The 19,350-nt window shown below is 42.2% G+C and overlaps 1 protein-coding gene across 6 annotated transcripts in view; it reads left to right on the forward strand.

Moving 5' to 3' along the window:
* RERE (arginine-glutamic acid dipeptide repeats) overlaps positions 1-19,350 on the forward strand; it is a 437,697-nt gene that overhangs the window by 165,641 nt on the left and 252,706 nt on the right. For 5 of the 6 annotated variants that reach the window (XM_081215086.1, XM_081215082.1, XM_081215088.1 and 2 more), the window contains one exon: positions 11,423-11,888. In XM_081215086.1, the coding sequence (XP_081071212.1) occupies positions 11,567-11,888 (322 nt within the window). In that variant the 5' untranslated portion in view covers positions 11,423-11,566. Of the gene's footprint in view, positions 1-3,313; positions 3,353-11,422; positions 11,889-19,350 lie in introns of those variants that run through there. The other variant, XM_081215087.1, reaches the window with a different exon arrangement.

Raw genomic sequence — 19,350 nt, forward strand, 5'->3', positions numbered from 1 at the left:
TTCTTTGCTGTCACTGCTTCATCCACCTTGGCCTTTTGCTGCTGTTTGGATGTGCCCAAACTGCCCCCGTCTCAGGCCTCTGTACTTGCTTTTCTCTCTGCCTGGAATACTTTCCCCCAGATAACCACACAACTTGCTGCCTTACTTCCGTTAGGTCAAATGACCCCTTATCAGTGATTACCTTAAATAAATGACCCCGCCCCGCCCCATTCCCTTTTGCCCACCTTAATTTTTTCTCCATAGCACTTATCACCAGCTAATATACTATATATTTTCTTGTTTGTTTGTTGTCTGCTCCCTCCCCTACTATACTGGAAGCTCTCTGAGGTTAGAGATTGTGTGTATTCTGGTCGTGCATGTATCTGTAGCTCCTGGGGCAGTGCTTGGCACCTAGTAGGTGCTAAATAAATATTTGCTGAATTAATGGAGGAATTGACAGCGACTTTGCTCAGGACATTGGAGTTTATTTGATGACCAGTGTCACAACTACAGCAGTTCAGTGTTGTGGTCCAGGCCGTGGGACTCCCTGTACTCCCACCCTCCCTGGTCACTTGCTAGTTCTTGGCATCTTGAATTTAATAATTCTAGTGGCTCTTTTGCTTTTCTATTTGAATGACATCAGGTTAACAAAGATGGCAGTGTAATACATCTGGTCAACCTAGAGAGCATCATACCCAGTTGGAATAGCTCAGAGAAAATGGCAAATTGAGTTTTGGCTTAGATTTATGCTTTTCGTCAGAGCTACTTTTCCTTTTCATCTAAGACTCAGATTCTGAGTGTTTTTAGAAGGACTGCTCCGGTGAGTTTTGCGGGTTTTTTTCCCTTGATATAATTTGTACCCATGGATTAGAAGTGTATTATGAGTGCTTTTGGTTTTTCATATATGTGTGAAGTGTAACTGTGTTAAGTATAAAATCCACCCTGTCATTTCCTTTCATCAGCTGTTGAGACCTTACGTGCCATGGTTGCAAATTAACTTCGAATCTTGGATCTCTGCAGACTGAAAGAAACCCTGTCCAATTTATCTGCTTTGGAACATGTTGTGCAGAGGTAGTAAGCCTGACCAAGTGTTCCTGCATATTAAAGATTACTGTGGTCCAAAGAAGGTTCTCTTTCATTCTTAATGTGACATGCAATAAAACTTCTCCTATGTGTTTAATTAACTAAGGTGGTTTTTCAGAATTGTGGAGGTAGAGCTTGTCCTTGTGAATTTTATAGCCAGATGCATTTTTTTTTAACTGTAGCAAAGCTTGAGCTTTTCCTTATTAGTTTGTAATGTTGCTGTTTGTGTGTGTTTGTGCTGTAACAGCTTTATTGAAATATAATTTGCATATCACATAATTTACCCATTTTAAGTGTACAATTTAGTGACTTTTCATATTTTCACAGATATATGCAAGCATCACCATAATCAATTCTAGAACATTTATATCATCCCCAAATGAAATGCATAACTATAGCACCCCAGCACCCCCCACCCCCAGGCAACCACCAGTCTGCTTTCTGTCTCTATGGATTTGTCTTTTCTGGGCATTTAATATAAATGGGATCATACCATATGTGGTCTTTTGTGACTGGCATTTTTCACGTAAGATAATGCTTCCCAGGCTTATCCATGTTGTAACATGTATCAGTATTTCATTCCTTGTTATTGTTGAATAATGTTCTATTTTATGGGTATACCATATTTTACTTATCTGTCTGCTTGAGTTGGCTTTTTTTTTTTTACACCCCCCCCCCGCTCCCCTTTCCCCCTGCTTGGTGTCCATACATGCTTGAGTTTTATATTTATCTTTTCTACATTTGGTTTTCTATCTCTGGCCATGCTTTGGGAGAGTGAGTTCAGGAGTTCTTTCCCCTTTCACACCAGGGTTTTGGTCTTGTAGGCATTTGGTTTCCCTTGTTCTTGGCATTGTGGACACCAGGTTTTCTCAGTTAGTCGTGTGATAACAGAAGCATCCACTTGGCTCCAGGACTAGAACAGGTCACCACTGAGTAACATTACTCCTGATCACCTTCAGAGCTTGCCAGGAAACATCAAGATTTTCAGAATATTTACTTCTGTTTTCCTAATTCAGCTTCACACATCTGTGTAATTACTATTTCAGGTAGTGTTTTGAGTTAGTCCAATATATTTCAGAGAATGAAGAACATGCCACATTATATAGTTTTCGTAATGGTGTTAGCTTTATGGATTCCATACTGGTCAAGCATAATTTTGAATAAAGCAACACAGATGCTTAATCCTTTGAAATCTCTGTGATAGACCAGCAGTTTTATTCGTTTAAAGCAGTGGTTCTCAACTGTGAACAACTTTGCTCCCCAGAGGCTATGTGGCAGTATCTGGAGATTTTTTTTAATGTTTTATTTATTTAATTTAATTTATTTGTTTTTGGCTGTGTTGGGTCTTCATTGCTGCACGCTACGGTGAGTGGGGGCTACTCTTCATTGCGGTGCGTGGGCTTCTCATTGTGGTGGCTTCTCTTGTTGCGGAGCATGGGCTCTAGGCGTGCGGGATTCAGTAGCTGAGGCGCGAGGGCTCAGTAGTTGTGGCTTGCGGGCTCTAGAGCGCAGGCTCAGTAGGTGTGGCGCACGGGCTTAGTTGCTCCGCGGCATGTGGGATCTTCCCGGATCAGGGCTCAAACCCGTGTCCCCTGCATTGGCAGGCGGATTCTTAACCACTGCACCACCAGAGAAGACCTGGAGATACTTTTATGTTGTCGTCATTGGAGCAGTGGGTTGTGCTACTAGAATCTTTGTGAGTAGAGACCAGGGATAATGCACAGGACAGGCCTCCCCCCCAACCGCCCCACCCAAATCTGGCTCAAAATGTTAGTTGTGCCGCAGTTGAGAAGCCCTGGTTTAAAGTGAGCAGTGAATTTTTCTTAACTACTTAGTAGAAGAGACACAACTATAGGCAACTTGCAAGGCAAAAAAATTTCGTATGTAATTGCGAAAATCTTCACATTTTAACAGTATAGAAAAGCAATTGCTCGTGTCAGTGGATTTGTGTGTTCTTTAAAGAAAAGGAGGATTTTTGATTTTGGGGGGTGCTGGGGAACCTCCTTGGGCATCTCATCTTTGGGAATTCCTTACTCCTACTCCAAATAAAAAGGTTATGTGTTGTTTGTTATTTAATTTTAATTGAGCTGTTGATTGTAACCTGGAGTTTTGCTATCCTGGGTACTTTCCCCACCTTTTGCAGGTAGTATGTTTTGTTGTTATTATGTCTTTTTGGAAGAAATTAAGATATTTGTCAGAGTCCGCCAATCTTAGTTCTCTCTTTTTTCCCAGAGCTTCTCAAGCAGTTGAGGAAGTGCTGCTCTAAGCATTACACCCACTCGTGATTAAGGTGCGTTCATTCTTTCCCTCCTTCTGTTTTTTTTTTTGGCGGTACGCGGGCCTCTCACTGTTGTGGCCTCTCCCCTTGCGGAGCACAGGCTCCGGACGCACAGGCTCAGCGGCCATGGCTCACGGGCCCAGCCGCTCCGCGGCATGTGGGACCTTCCCGGACCGGGGCACGAACCCGTCCGTGTCCCCTGCATCGGCAGGTGGACTCTCAACCACTGCACCACCAGGGAAGCCCCACTCCTTCTGTTTTGATACCACAGAGGCTGCTCTCTGAATTTGACTAATGGGTCCCATCTCGGTTATTTAGGTTGTCTCAATAAGACATGTGTTCCAGGAATGAGTATTTAAACGTTGACTAATTAAACTGATTGAGTTTAAATATTTATTAAGCCCCAATGCAGAGAATCTTTGGAGGTACACGTGTAACCGTTTGCTTATAAACGGCTGGATTTGTTCAGGTGGGAGAACGCCCAGTACCACATCCGTTTCAGATGAAGCACTCTGACCTCTACATGGGTTCCTATATACTCGCTGACCCATGTTTCAGAGTTACCTTGCATCTCTGTCAGTGATTCTCCAGCCTGTTTTGAGGTGTTCTGTGCAGCAGGTTGCTGTTTATGAGTTCTTATCCGGGAGTAACAAGTGTTAGAGTGACATTTCCCTTTCCAGAGCAGAAGTCAGTACATTTTCATTCCCAGGCTGTTGGTATGAAAGGGAACAGGGAAAGAACATTGATTTTACTGAGAAAGCAAGTCGCTCAGCTGTCGCATGCTTCCTGGGTGTTCTGTTGCCTGCCTGGCTGCAGCTGCTTGTCTTGCAGGTGGGGCCCAGCGCAGTGGGTAGCTCACTTAGGTCTTCCACTCTTGGACCATCCCATTTTGTTCCGAAGGGAGAAGGCTAAAGCATTTATTGAGACATAATAAATGTAGAAATGGCAAAGGCGGAAGTTCTTGAGGACCTTGGTTCCTGATTTAGGCTTTCAGAGATAGTGGATTTGAAAGCAAGCTAGTTGGGAATGGCACTAACAGCTCTTGTTGGAAAATATCTTGTGCCAGATGGGATGGATGTTTCCCCAAATCCTACTTTCATCTTAAGAGCCTGCAGTAACACCGTTTGCTTAGCAACTGTATTGGCTAACTTGGCTCTTAAGGCTGTGTGATTGAAGGCAGCATAGCCTGTGGTTAAGAGTATAGGCTCTGAGTCAGTGCCCTGGGTCTAACACAGAGCTGTGTGATTTGGGTCTACCGAAATACACACTGTGTGAGTTTTGGTCTCCTTGCTCAGCCTCTCGGGGCTTGCTTTTGCAGGGAAACTGTACACAGCAACAGCATCTACTGAAAAGAGTTACAGTTAGGATGATCATGTGACCTGGTTTCATGTTTTTCCTGAGCAATTATTAATGTTTTTGCTCTCAGATGTGTCCCGGTTTGGACGATAAATTATATACTCGCTCTCATTATAGTGAAGATTAAATGAATTAACGTGTAAAATGCTTATTAGCGCATGTTAAGTGCTCAGTGAGTATTAGCTGCTTTATTATTTTAGGAGCCTCCATTATCCATTCCCCCCTCTACTTTAGCTTACTTCCTACTAGTTTTACTCTGTATTTGCCATGCAGGACAAGGGTTTAATCAGTCACTGTTGTTACTGCACTTGCACCTGGAATGCTCTCTCCTCCTTTGTGCTCCCCCCACCCTGTCCATGGTGTGCAGGCCAGCTCAGGCACCCCCTCAGTTATTTACGCATGAACTATTTTCCTTCCCAAATAAAAGTCTCATCATAATACCCTCTTGATTGATCCAGCTTATGTGTGAGAGGGAGGGCAGGGAAGAGTAATTTCTTGTTCGTCTGTATGCGCCAGGCAGTGAGTTTGGATCTGAGAATACAACACAGGGCAAAGAGAGTCAGGGTCAGCCCCCTTCATGGAGCTTCTAGCTTAGAGGTGGAGACAGATGTTAATCAAATCACACAAATAAATGTGAAGTTACGGTTGTAGAGAGCATTACAAAGGGATTTAACCTAGTCCTTTTGGACAAGAAAGGACATCTTGAGGAGGTTCCTGTTGAGCTGTGACCTGAAGGAAGAATAGGAGGTACCTAGGCCAGGAGAGGAGATGAGCATCACGACGGAAGGGGGAGCACGAGCTAAGTCTTACTCCAGGTAGGAGGGCATGTGTTCACGGGGCAGAGGGAAGGTCGGTGTGGTTGGGCACGGAGTGTGGGAGGGAGGCGGGGGTGAGGCCACATAGAAAGATAAGGGCGTTGTAGGTCATGGTTAGGATTTGGGTTTTTAGTTAACAGAAGTGACAAGTCACTGAGTATTTTAAGGTAAGGATTGACATAATCACATTAGCCTTTTGAAAGGAGAGCCCTGGCTGCAGTCTGTAAAGAGAATTATGAGGATTCAGAGGAGTGGATTTGGAGAGAAGCCAATTGAAGTGGTCCAGGAAAGCCACACTAGTAGCTTTTGACTAAGGTTGTGGTGTTGGACGTGTTCTCAGGTAGGTGTGTTTGAGAGAAGTTTATAAGGTAACTGTGACATGGTTTGTTGATGATGGGGTGAAAGAGAGGAGGCACTAAACATGTGGCTTAGGTGTCCAGCTTGCTTGACAGGATGGGCAGCGGCACCAGTCACGAGAGAGGCCATTTGGGGCCAGAGTGTGCCCTTGTTTTGATATGTTGAGGTGCCTTTGAGACATCCAAGAGGAGACTTCAGGTGGGGGCAGTTTTCAGAGGCATCTGGCTCTGCAGGAGAAGTTTGGTAGACACGTGCATTTGTGGATCGCCTGTGTGGACGTGGTACCTGGGGCCTGACGGACACGTAGGAGGTCAACGAAGATGAGGAAGGATGGCTCCGGATAGTGCCTGAAGAGCTCCCCCATTAGCTGGTCCAATACTAGAGGTGGAGGAACAGTTAAATAGACCCAGGAGATGACAGTGCCAGGAAGGCCAAAGGATAAGAGCCTTTCCAGAAGGAGGGTGCGTGGTCAGCCCTGTCAGAGGGTGCTGAATGGTCAAATGATAATGAGGACAAAACCTCTAGTGGATTCGACACAGAGAGGAAATTGCATCGGTAGGAGTTGTTCTAGCGAATATTATACTGTAGTCATGGTCCTTGTTGGTTAGTGGAGAAGCTACACAAGTTAAGAGCAGATACGAGTAGTGGGATCAATGAGGGCTACTTTACAGGCAGGAGGGGGAACAGTGCGGGGCTGGACTTTGGGTGGGTCTGGGAGCCTTCCTGGAGTCGGGCAGCAGGAATGCCCGAGGGCCCTAAGGGTAAGTAGAGGTTAGCCCGACACAGGGGAGGGCACAGCTGGACACACGGGAAGGGTGGAGGTGGGGCTGGAGTGGTGAAGGGGCAGTCAGGACAGGAAGGTCTGTAATCTTTGGAGAGGAATGGGGGACAGTGAATCGTACTGTACGTGGTGAATTGTGTGGTGTGTGAAGTGTATCTCAAGCTGTTAAGAAAAAAAAAAAGTGGTGGAGGGTCAGATGCTTGGCTGGCTGTGTTGGAGGACGAATTGGAAGGAAAGCAAAAACAAAAGTTTATAGTCACAGAGACCAGTTAGAAGGCAGTTGTGTTCATCTGTGTGAAGGATGATGATGGCTGGAAATAGGCACTTTCTGCTTGAGCTGGAGCAGTGGACAAATTACAGAGTTGTTCAGGAGGAGATTGGTAGACCCTGAGAGCTGAACAAAATGCCTAGTGTGTGGTTGGTATTTGACAGACGTAAGCATTTCTTGCTGTGGTTGAATGAGGAAGAATTCATTGGACTTCACTGACTGCATTTGGTGTGAGAGTCAAGCATCCTCCAGAATCTGGCTTGAGCAGCTGAAATGAACAGAACTCAGGGACTGGGAACTCAGGAGGGAGGAGCAAGTTTTTGTTAATAAGTGGATTTTACACGATCCAAGAGGAGATATTTTAAAATTTTTACTTCATTTGTAGTCAGTTTTCCATGATTTATTTCTTACTCGTGTAATAGGATTCCCCCTCCTCCCTAGTGGGTAATAAATTCTTGAGGTTAAGGATGATGTTTGGCTATGTTTATATCTTGCATAGCACAATACACTATTTGGCATTATCTGATGTAGTAGACAATGTAGTCATGACTGATCTAGGTATATATTATTGATAGTTTACATTTATAAAGCACTTTGCAATCTGTAAGTGCATTCACACGTATACATATACTTAATTCTCACAGCAACTCTGTGAAGTAGCTAGTTATTATCCCTGTTTTACAGCATTGAAACTGACTCAGAGAGGTAGAGTGACCTGCCTAAGGCACTAGCCCTGGCAGTGCCAAGAACTTGGATCTTGGCTTCTGAGCCCAGTCTTCTTGCAGTTCTATCAAGGGCCCACACCTCCTGGGAGTGCTTAAATAGTGACAAGAAATGGTGTCCTTAAATGAGGTGTGGACCCTGAGCTTGACCGAAATTTTAGTACTTTATCCAAATCAGTTCTGTTAAGTAGTGTAAGGTGTTTGTAGGTGGTTGTTGACTTCACTTTGAAGAGGCAGACAGTGTTTGTGTAGAGGGTTAAGTAACCTGAAGTAATAAAGAACAGTTCTGTATCCTCGACTCTGTTAAATGCCTTTGACCCTGATTAGATCACAATGAAACGAAGCTAGCCTACCAAATTTTATCAAGATAAAATGATGAAGTGCAATCTGATGACTCTGGAAACTAGTGAGAGGACTATACGTTCGTTTTTTAAAAAATCAGTCCTCTTCCTCGTGTCACATCAGCCCCTCTGGCCTCCGTGTCTTGAATGTAACTGAATCACTGCTGCCTCTGGACATTTGCACCTACTTTCCCCTCTGCTGGAATGGTCTCCGTGTTTCCTCTGTACTCACTTTTACTTGGGACAAAGCCACCTCAGTGAGGCCTTCCCTGACCATCATTTAAAATTGCAATCCTCTTATACTCCCTTGTCCCCATTGGACTCCCCATGTAAGATCTTTTAATATAGTGTGTGTGTGTGTGTGTGTGTATGTGTGTGTCTGTGTGTGTATCTTTCTTCATTTCCTGGAACATCAGCTCCACAAGGACAGAGATGTTTGTATGTGGTTCTCTGCTGTTTTCCCCATACCTAGGGCAGTAACTAGCACACCGCACATTGTGGGCATTCAGTAGACGTTTGTTCGATGAATAGATGAAGATTGTTTTGAATCTGAAATGTTTTAGATTCGATTATTCCTTTAATTAATTATTAAAGTATCTTTTGCCATGTTTCCTGTTTAACTGGGTTGAGTAGTGGATCGACAAGATATTTTCAATATTCTTGTCTGTCGTACTGGAGAAAAGTACCTCTTGTTTTGCGGGGAGAGGTTAAAGTGAGTGTGTTTCCTAAAACTGTCTGTGCAAATTATCAGCAAGGATACATGTAGGAAAGGTTGGCACCTGTGAAGATACAGATTATAACCTGAGCAGCAGGTTGGAATCAGGTCAGATGGGGTTCACCTTTGGGAGACCTGCTTTAGACTCACTCACGGGCAGATGATCTCTTCTTAGTTCTCCTCCTGTAGCCTGAAAAGTGGGAGTGGTGACTTCTGTCTGGTTCACATCACTGAGTTGTAGACAGAGAGAATCTAATGAGATCATGGCAGGGACCTGCTTTGTAAACCCCTTGCTGTTTTAAAGATGCCGTTGTATTGTCTACTGTGTAGATCATTTCTAGCGTACTGAAGCGGCAGCTACCCTTCTTGGTGCCATCTGGGTCCCTTTCCTCAAATGTTGTATTATTGTTGCATGTTGGTCATTTTATAATGAGGCTCAAAAAATTATGATTAGTGTGGTAAGTACAGAGGAAAAGAATATATCCCCACTGAGCTTTATTTTATAGCCAAATGTAAATGGTAGTTGGATTAACTTTTGCTTTGGATTATCAATATTCTTGGTTATCTGAAGGTTGGATACACGCGCGCACACACACACGTAGAGGATTTCATTTTGTGGATGGTTTCTCTGTTGATTATTGAATTTTTCTTGCTAACTCCTGGCAGAAACAACTCAAATTTTTTTATAAATAGAAATACAGTATATGATTTTGTAGGGAGTAATGTTGAATGTACAATTTGGACTTACTGTTTTTTTTCCCTTTTTTTAAGTGAGGAAATAATATTTTTACACAATTTTCTGGAGCAGTTATCTTGTTAACCCTAGGGAGAATGAGTTTTTTTCTTGAACTTATCTGAAGTATGTCTGTCCTGAACTGCATCTGAGAGGCTTTCAGTCTAAGCTTCTTGTTCTTTTTAGATTCCCAGGAGGCCTTGGTTTGTTTTCAGTGTCAAAGAGGAATGTTTTAACAACTGTATTAACTGATGGTTTTCTTTCTTGTATGATTGACTTGTTCAGGCTCTAAGCTTAAGCCATATGGAGAAAGTAATATGTCTCTGTGTATTTTCAATTGCTAACACTGGTGGCCTACAGGGACTTGGGAGTTTATTACTGTCTGTTTAGCAGATGATTCATCGAAGCAGAACTTTTGCAGACACTAGAATAATTTTTCATTTTCTGGAAATATGTTTAGAAAATTGAAATCCTATCTGAAAGTGCAATTTCCTATGTAAAAGGAAGCAATTTAGGTTTGTGCTACATGCTTTCATCCTTCTGACTTTGCTTATAGATTGTTGGCATTATTGCTCCTTCATTGTTTTCTCACCGAGAAGTTGTTGTTAACATTTTAAAAATTTTCCTGAATGCCTAAGGATATTCGAAGTGCTTATGTGGAGGTCTTTTCTGTTATCAAGTTTGACCTAAGAGCTTTGGAGAGAGTATATGATAATTTTTATGGTTTTGGCATGACCAAAGAGAATTTTCTCTGCGTCTGAGGCATGTAATTACAAACTGACTTGTTTGTCGTTGTCTGAGTAAAGAGGACCAATTTTTTGTTTCTTTGCATGTGTTGTTTCCTGTCTGGCCCTCATAGCATGAGCAAGAGATGGTTCTCCTATATCAGTGTCTCCTCTTTTTGCATTAGAGCATTGCGGGCGAGGACCACGAGGTGTTCCCTCATGGTGTCTTTAGTTCTGAACCCCTGGCACGTAGATAATGTTTGGTACAGATTGTTGAAAAAATGAGATATTGGGAAGGATGATAAAAGATTGCAAAAGATAAATTACTGGTTATTATGACTGTTCCAAAACTGACATGTAAATAAAAATTTTATTTAAAATTTTTTTTAAGAATTGTGTTGGGTTGGAGCCTGGGGTTTACTCTTCTCATTATACATTCTTAAAACCTTCAGACTTTCCTTTTGGGGTTTAGTTCTGGGGAGAAATTTATTAGGGAAACCATTAACAGTGGAAATTTGGAAGAATGTATAAACCACCTAATATTCCCTAAAGATGGAAGGTTGTTTTTGGAAGCTGTTATATTTTCTTAAGACAGAGATATCTTTCGAGAAACCATTTTTCCTGGAAAATAACTAGAATAGTAAGTAGACTTAGAAGATGTAAAAAATTGTAATTGAAGGTAAAGGAATCTTGCTTTGAGGTTGTCACTTTTATTTGAGTCAGCTCTTATGTTTATTCTTGAGAGGAGCTCTGGAAATTTGGAGAAGTGGCTAGAAAGAGTCTTCAGAAGATAATGCACTGTGAGACATCCTGAGACATTTTCCAAGGCTATCCAAATTACTTTTTTTTTTTGCAGGTGGAAATAATTTTAACTATAGGTTCTTTCCCTTTTAAATTAATGTTATGGGTTATGAAGCCCCTTTTGTATACTTGTACCCATTATATGTTGTTTACTAGGGTACACTTTACTTTTTCCTTTAAAAGTTAGAGAAAACAATTTGTATACAGAAAGCATAGTTTACCCTTACGCATTCAGACATTTTTCATTATTGGTGTGATCGAAAATCCCAAACCACATGCTAGTTGAGGCCCAAAACTGTTTATATTTAAATTTGATATCACTTGTCCTACCTTTTTTCCTATTGCCAGTGAGAAGTTTTAGTTGCTAAAGCATGAGTAAGTGAGTCATTTAACAAAACGTTATTTTAGGAAGGAAATACAAGAAAATGTTAAAGGAAAATCAATTTCGCTCTCTCTTTCCTCTCCTAGCATTTTTGAAACGTTGGGGTTGTTGGAGTGGTCGGATTTTCCCTGGAATTGAGTGAGAAATTCAGAAGACTGAAGCCCAGGCTTACTGTCTACCTTTCACGGAGGCCCAGCCGTGAGAGGACAGAAGAAGGCACGTGGCGAATCATGACAGCTGATAAAGACAAAGACAAAGAGAAAGAGAAGGACCGGGACCGAGATCGGGACCGAGAGCGAGAGAAGAGAGACAAGGCGCGAGAGAGTGAGAACTCAAGGCCACGCAGGAGCTGTACCTTGGAAGGAGGAGCCAGAAATTACGCCGAGAGTGATCACAGCGAAGATGAGGACAATGACAATAGTGCCACCACAGAGGAGTCCACGAAGAAGAGCAAGAAGAAGCCCCCGAAAAAAAAATCTCGTTATGAAAGGACGGACACCGGGGAGATAACGTCTTACATCACGGAGGATGATGTCGTCTACAGACCAGGAGGTGAGGCGCCTTTGGGTCTTTACAGTGTCTGTGGTAGAGAAATGATGTCAGCTCGTTCCAGGCAGGCGTGGAACCCAGAAGAGCGGGTAGTGGTTTGGGGCAGGAAAACTGCAGGTGGCAAGCAGCTGCCAGCTTTGGTCAGCTGGGTCTGCTCGTCCTTCGCCGGGCCCGCCTCCACTCGCCTCCTGTCCTGGTCGGCGAGCCTGCTGTTATTTCCTTGTCTTCTGCTGCTCGTTCTCGCGCTTCACTGCCTGCCCAGCAGTTTTCCTCTTTCCGCTTCCTCCTTGCCTTTTGTCTTCAACACCGATTAGGCTGTGTTGAGACCCTGCAGAATGGAGCACACAGGGGGACAAGCAAACCTTAAAATTCTTGGGAACAGGGCATTTTATGTTGGCTGCAGGAGTGACCAGAAACTAGAAGGTGTTTTTAATGGCCTTCAGACTGAGGTTTATTCCTCCTGATGACCTTCTTTTCCAAAGTATTGATCTTCAGGGTCTCTAATCAGTGATGATAGATGAAGCCAACTAACCTGCTCTGTTTTCCAGGAAAGGTACTGTGTTCACTCAGTAGATTGAGGTTATTTATAGCAGTTATTCAGAGAGAGAGAGAGAGAGGCAGACCCAGCTTTCAGATGAGATTCAGGGAAGCAAGCGATTCAGAACCTGTTGGACACCAGCAGAACCTTCCTTTTCCATATGACGTATTGTGTGTATTAAGGTACTTTTCTTACCGAAGTCAGTAAAACTAGCTACAATCATTTTGTTTGAATTACGTACAGTGCTGAGGAATGATGTGAATTTCATGAGATGTAATTAACAGATTAAAAGCCTCTCAGTTTGATATTTTTCCAGGAGCGGGAGGTTAAAGACATTATGTCATTAACCTGGTACAGTTGTTTTGCTGAGCAGTACTGTAACTGTGCTCAACTTTACATAAAGTATTGGGTTTTTTCCCCACAAAGGAATTCTTTTTTTTTTTGTGGTACGCGGGCCTCTCACTGTTGTGGCCTCTCCCGTTGCAGAGCACAGGCTCCAGACGTGCAGGCTCAGTGGCCATGGCTCACGGGCCCAGCCGCTTCGCGGCATGTGGGATCTTCCTGGACCGGGGCACGAACCCGTGTCCCCTGCATCGGCAGGCAGACTCTCAACCACTGCGCCACCAGGGAAGCCCAGGAATTAGTTTTGAATGTAAAAAAATAATCAATATTAGAAATTACACAGATAAGCTTGTATTCACAACTATGTTTTGGTTGATGATTAACTGAGAAGATATTTATGCGGTATAAAATTATCAAAGTTGAGGTTTGGGGGAAGTTGGAGCTCTGCTATAGAGATGTGGTAATGTGTAGGTTACAGTACTATCAGGATCTTTGATTCAGACTTAGATGCTGGATAGTCAGATTTTCTTAGCCACTGAAGACCTACCACAGATTGCTTGCTATGAACCTGTGTAGTTCTAGATCATGAGAAAGGAACAGAGTGGGTTAACTCCTTTAGCTATAGATTACAGGATGATAACTTAAAAATAAGGAAAGATCTTATTTGTTAGCCTTTTCCCTTGATACGTAACAATTCAGTGTGGTACTATACTATGATCTTTTGGATCACTGTCAAAAGTCTGGCTGCCTTGTGCAGTACTAAATGCCAGCCTTTCTCAGTGGAATGTTACTGCTGTGTCAGTGGGGATGCTTCCTCAAAATATTTGTAGTCAGAACATGTGGGAAATGCTGCACGTACTGTCCCTCATGTGAGAGAGTCATAGTTAATGACTCTGAGAAGTCCTGCAGTTAAGGAAACCTCTTTAGCGTTGAAAAAAAAAATGTTATTTTTCCCATTATGGGCCTGTGGCATCCTGTTTCTGCTGAGTATCTCCCTAAGAAAAACCATTTTTGAGGAAACTAGTTTGAGAACTGTTGCACATTCATACTGCATATTCTGCAGGATGAAAGGAAATCCTTCCTGCTTGGTGCTTAGAAGACTCTGTGGAAGAAGGTTGCTAATGGCTTATTTTCAAAACAGCAGGTTCTTGTTTTGGGGAAGAACTGTGTACTCAGGGAGGCAGACGTTGTTTCAGTAAATCTGAGAACCTTTGTGAAATGTGAAAAAGATACAGCCTCTCTGGAAGCTAAATATGCTATAAAGGATGTACGACAACCAAAAATGGCTATGAAAGTTTTCTTTGGCACTCAGAGCATAACTACTTCCTGTGAGGTGCATCTTGTGCTTGGGCGGCTGACAGCCGTGGCCTGGGGTTTGCGTCCTGCCAGGTCCTGCCAGTCTGTAAGAGTAAGTAGGAGTGGGCTTCCCTGGTGGCGCAGCGGTTGGGAGTCCGCCTGCCGATGCAGGGGACACGGGATCGTGCCCCAGTCCGGGAAGATCCCACATGCCGCGGAGCGGCTGGGCCCGTGAGCCATGGCCGCTGAGCCTGCGCGTCCGGAGCCTGTGCTCTGCAACGGGAGAGGCCACAACAGTGAGAGGCCCGCGTACCAAAAAAAAAAAAAAAAAAAAAGAGTAAGTAGGAGTAAGTAAGAGTCTTACTCTTCGGTGAGGAGACTGTTTCTGACCTTCTCAGTGGTTTCATTTCTTTTGCAGTTATGCATTCGAAGCTAAATGACTTCTCCAAATAGCTTCTTTCTCAATGGAGGATTTTAAAATAGTGCCTATTCTTTAAGTTTATCTAATCTGAAGAATCAGAAGTAGGGTACTGTGGTTAGATTCCCAGGTGGGACTTGATTCTTTTCTTTCCTTCGTCTTTCTTTTTGGTCTTTCTCTTTCTTGGTGCAAAGTACTACAGTAACATCTTCTGTTAGTGATGAAAAACCATTATCCTCACCCAATTGCAGAGACTCTCTGTGGTTAGTTGTATCTTAAGTGTTTCAGTAGGGACTTTATGGGGCATCGTAAGGGATTTCTTCAGTGTATTATTGTTATTCTCATTTGTTTCTTTAGGATGTAGAACACAAGTTAATTTTTTTCTTTTTCCTTTTCTGAATTGGTTTTAATACTCAAATTAAGTATAAATTATAAATACCCCCAAAATGTCATTAAGAATGAGCCTAGCAGTGAGTGATACCGTGAGGATAAAAATAGACTATTATATAACTATACTTCCTTGTCCTGGGGGGACAGGCCTATGTTCAGATTATTTGGTCTGAGAAGAATGAGGTTTTATTGAGAAATCGGGTATTTAGAATTTGTCACTAGCTAAGGTTTAACCTCATGCCTGGTTACAACCAGTTCTCTTTTGTTCCTGCTCATCATCTCTGGAGTTACCTTTATTTTGCCCTTAGGGGCTCGGCATGATGGACTTTTAGTTACAGTGCCCGTGTTACCTCCTGCCTTGGGGTCTTTGCACGTGCTGTTGCCCCCCCACACACACACCCCCACCGCCCCTTCCCCACAACACACAGAGACATACTTAACTGCTCTCCTTTCTTCATTTCTCCCATTCCAGTGTCATTGCCTTTCCCCTCCCACGTTTTCTAGATTTCCTTAATGGCTACTGTCCTGGCATCATGTATCTTTTCTTCTAGCACTTATAACAGTAATAATTTTCTATTTATTTCTGTTACTATTTTCGGATTAATAGCTGTGTCTCTCTTCCATAAAGGCAGCAACTCTGTTTTTGCTTACCACTGAATTCCTGGAACCTACAATAGTGTACACATAGTGTGTATTCCATAATATTTGTTTGCATTTGTTTGTTTGTTCGTTAGTTTTGTTTTTGGCCTCGCTGCTTGGCTTGCGGGATCTTAGTTCCCCGACCAGGGATTGAACCTGGGCCCACGGCAGTGAAAGTGCTAAGTCCTAACCACTGGACCACCAGGGAACTCCCAGTATTTGTTGAATAAATAAGTTTCTGAAAATTTTTTTCAAAAATATATTGACTGATAAATGATGTCAAAGTTAGAATAATGCTTCTGGAAGTCCATCTTGAATCATTTATTTCCCAATGGATGATTTAACAGACTTGTTATAAAATAAAAACCAAAACAAAAACCTTGTGGAGCTCTGTTTATATTTTGCATCTGTGTCTAATCTGACTTCTTTGTTGTCTATCAACCATTACTCTACTTTTGAGATGACTGTCACGGGAACAAATTGATTCATTACACAGCTGTGTGCAGCCAGATTTCCCTTATGGGCCTCTTTAGCATAGAGTATTGATTTCTAAAGTTTGCTGTGGGTGGCATATAAATTTCTTTCTGCTTCTTTTTCTTTTCCCTAGCTTTATTGAGATATAATTGACACATGACATTAAACTTAAGATGTATAGCATAGTTATTTTATATATGTATATAATGCAAAATGATTATACCACAATGAGGTTAATTAATACATCCATTACAACCCAAAATTACAGCCTTGTGGGTGTGGGTGTGGGTGTGGGTGGTGTGAACTTTTAAAATCTATTCTCTTAGCAACTTTCTTTTTTTTTTTTTTTAAAGAAGATGTTGGGGGTAGGAGTTTATTAATTTTATTTATTTATTTTTGCTGTGTTGGGTCTTCGTTTCTGTGCGAGGGCTTTCTCTAGTTGTGGCAAGCAGGGGCCACTCTTCATCGCGGTGCGCGGGCCTCTCACTATCGCGGCCTCTCCCGTTGCGGAGCACAGGCTCCAGACGCGCAGGCTCAGTAGTTGTGGCTCACGGGCCTAGTCGCTCTGCGGCATGTGGGATCCTCCCAGACCAGGGCTCGAACCCGTGTCCCCTGCATTAGCAGGCAGATTCTCAACCACGGTGCCACTAGGGAAGCCCTCTTAGCAACTTTCAAATATACACGGCAGTATTCTTAACTATAATCACCGTGCTGTACATTATATCCCCAGAACTTATTCATCTTATAACTGGAAGTTTGTACCTTTTGACTGCCTTCACCCATTTCCCCTACCCCTATCCCCCACCTCCACACCTGTGGCAACCACTAATCTCTTCTCCGTTTCTGAGTTTGGTTTTCTTAGATCCCACATCTAAGTGAGATCATACAGTATTTCTCTGTCTGACTTTTTCACTTAGCATGATACCCTCAGGGTTCATCCGTGTTGTTGCAAGCGGCAGGATTTCCTTCTTTTTTTTTAGTGGCTGAATAATGTTCTGTTGTGTACCTGTGCATTTTCTTTATTCCTTCATCCATCAGTGGACCCTTAGATTGCTTCCGGGTCTTGGCTATTGTAAATAATGCTGCAGTGAACCTAGGGGTACAGATATCTCTTCCAGATAGTGATTTTATTTCCTTCAGATATATACCCAGAGGTGGAATTGCTGGATCAAATGGTAGTCATATTTTTAATTTTTGGAGAAACTCCCATGCTGCTTTCCAATTTACATTCCCACCAATAGGATATTCACTATTTTCAGTTAGATACTGTGATTCCTTTATTCTTGATCAGGTAAAAGAGTCAAAAAAATTAAATTCAAATCACTGAGAGATATTTTTTCACTTCGTCAGGTCACTTTTGCTTGCTATTTCGATAAGGAAAGTGTTTTTTAAAATGTGCTTATTAAGCTGGTTCTCTGTTTTTTGTATTCTGTCATTTCAACTGATAATTTTTGGTTCTCCCATTTACCCTAGACATATTCGTAGAATAAAAGAAATCTACATACAAGAGAGGAGGAAAAAAAATCCAAGACTCAGAATTTTCAAGTTTGTTATATCTCTGGTTCTTCTGCTTTCATAAACAAGGAGTGAAATTTTTCATGAAGATAAGCTTTACTTATAAAAGACGAACATTTAAGTTTGTGGTTTATGAAATCTTAGGTGAAATAAAACACTTCCCCCTTTTATTTGCAAATTTTCCTTATTGTTTGGAACTGGTGACTTGAACTGATAAAGGACCTAGAAACTAGAATTGATTTCATATTGAACATTGAGATGTTAATTCCTTTTGATGCAAATGGAATGTAAGCTGGAAAAATCTAAACAAAATGAAACCTGGGGATCTAGTTTGAATTAAGAAAACACACACACACACACACACACACACACACACACACACACACACACACACACACACACACACACACACACACACACACACACACACACACACACACACACACACACACACACACACACACACACACACACACACACACACACACACACACACACACACACACACACGACACTATTAACCAAAGCATAATATTGAGTGGACACAAAAGAGTATAATACTGTATATATGAAGTTAAAAAACAGGTAAAACCATTCTTTGGTGTTTTGAAGTCAGGATAGCAGTTACACTGATGGGGCGCTGGTGTCTGGAGCAGAGCGTGAAGGGGACTTTCGGGTCTGGTCATGTTCTGTTTTGTGGTGATAGTGCTGGTTACATGGATTTGTTCACTTTGTGAGAATTTATCATGCTTTGCAGTTTGCTGTATGTCTGTTATACTTCAGTGAGAAATTTACTTAAAAAGAAAAAGGAAAGTTAAAACGTGAAACTTTAAAAACTGTATAGTCTCCCTTTGGTTCAAGTTTCTATTTAAGGAGGGAAGGGAGTTACCAGCATTTTAACAAATGGTCTGTCCTGACATTTAGCTGCTGATTCTTCACTGAGGGGTTGGTCTTTGACCAGTTAAGAGGCTGAATTTGGTTTCAGAATCTTGATTTTCTGAATAATTGAAAGCTTATCTACTGCAATCACACAGATAAACATTTCCTTTCTAAAACAAAGGTGAACAAAACTCTGGCATTTGGTGTTCCAGGACATACATTTTAGGAGAAAATAAAAGCTCATTTGATCTGCAGCTTTTTATCCATGGCTTTTATATGTAGAAGAATTTTAGGTAGAAGTGACATGAAAGTGAAGGTGTCTTCTTGAGGCATTCTTATTTGGGAGGGGGCATGAGTTTTTCTGATGATTGTGAGAATATTTTTTGTGTAACAAGAAACATGAATTCTGGCATAAAGGAACCTTTAGGGATGATAGTGGTTTGACTTGTTTACAAGTTCGTTTGCACTTAATAAATCTAATATTAACCTCCTTAGAGCCTTTCAGTGGATCCCATTTGCTAGTAGGACAAAGTCCAAAATCTTCACATGGCACACCAGACTGTGATATGATTGCCTATCTCCACAGTCATCTTTAGATTTTTTTTAATCTGGGAAGAAGCACAGTGAGGCCGTGCATGAGTTTGCAAGGGCTGTCATAATAAAGTACCACAAACTGAGTAGCTTAAACAACAGAAATCAATTGTCTCACAGTTTTGTACGCTAGAAGTTCGAGATCAAAGCCTCGGTAGGGTCATGCTCCTGCTGAAGGTGCAAGGGAAGAATCTGTCTATTCCAGGCCTCTCCTAGCTTCTGATAGTTCCTGGACTTGTGCTAGCATAACTGCACACTTCACAGGGCATTCTCTTTGTGTGCCTGTTTTTGTGTCTCACCAAATTTCTCCTTTTTATATAGACATCAGTCACTGGAGTAGGGCCCTACCTCATTCTAACTAGTTACGTCTGCAGTGATTGGTT

This window comes from Mesoplodon bidens (assembly GCF_964165515.1).
Source record: "Mesoplodon bidens genome assembly, chromosome: 2".
Lineage (NCBI taxonomy): Eukaryota > Metazoa > Chordata > Mammalia > Artiodactyla > Ziphiidae > Mesoplodon > Mesoplodon bidens.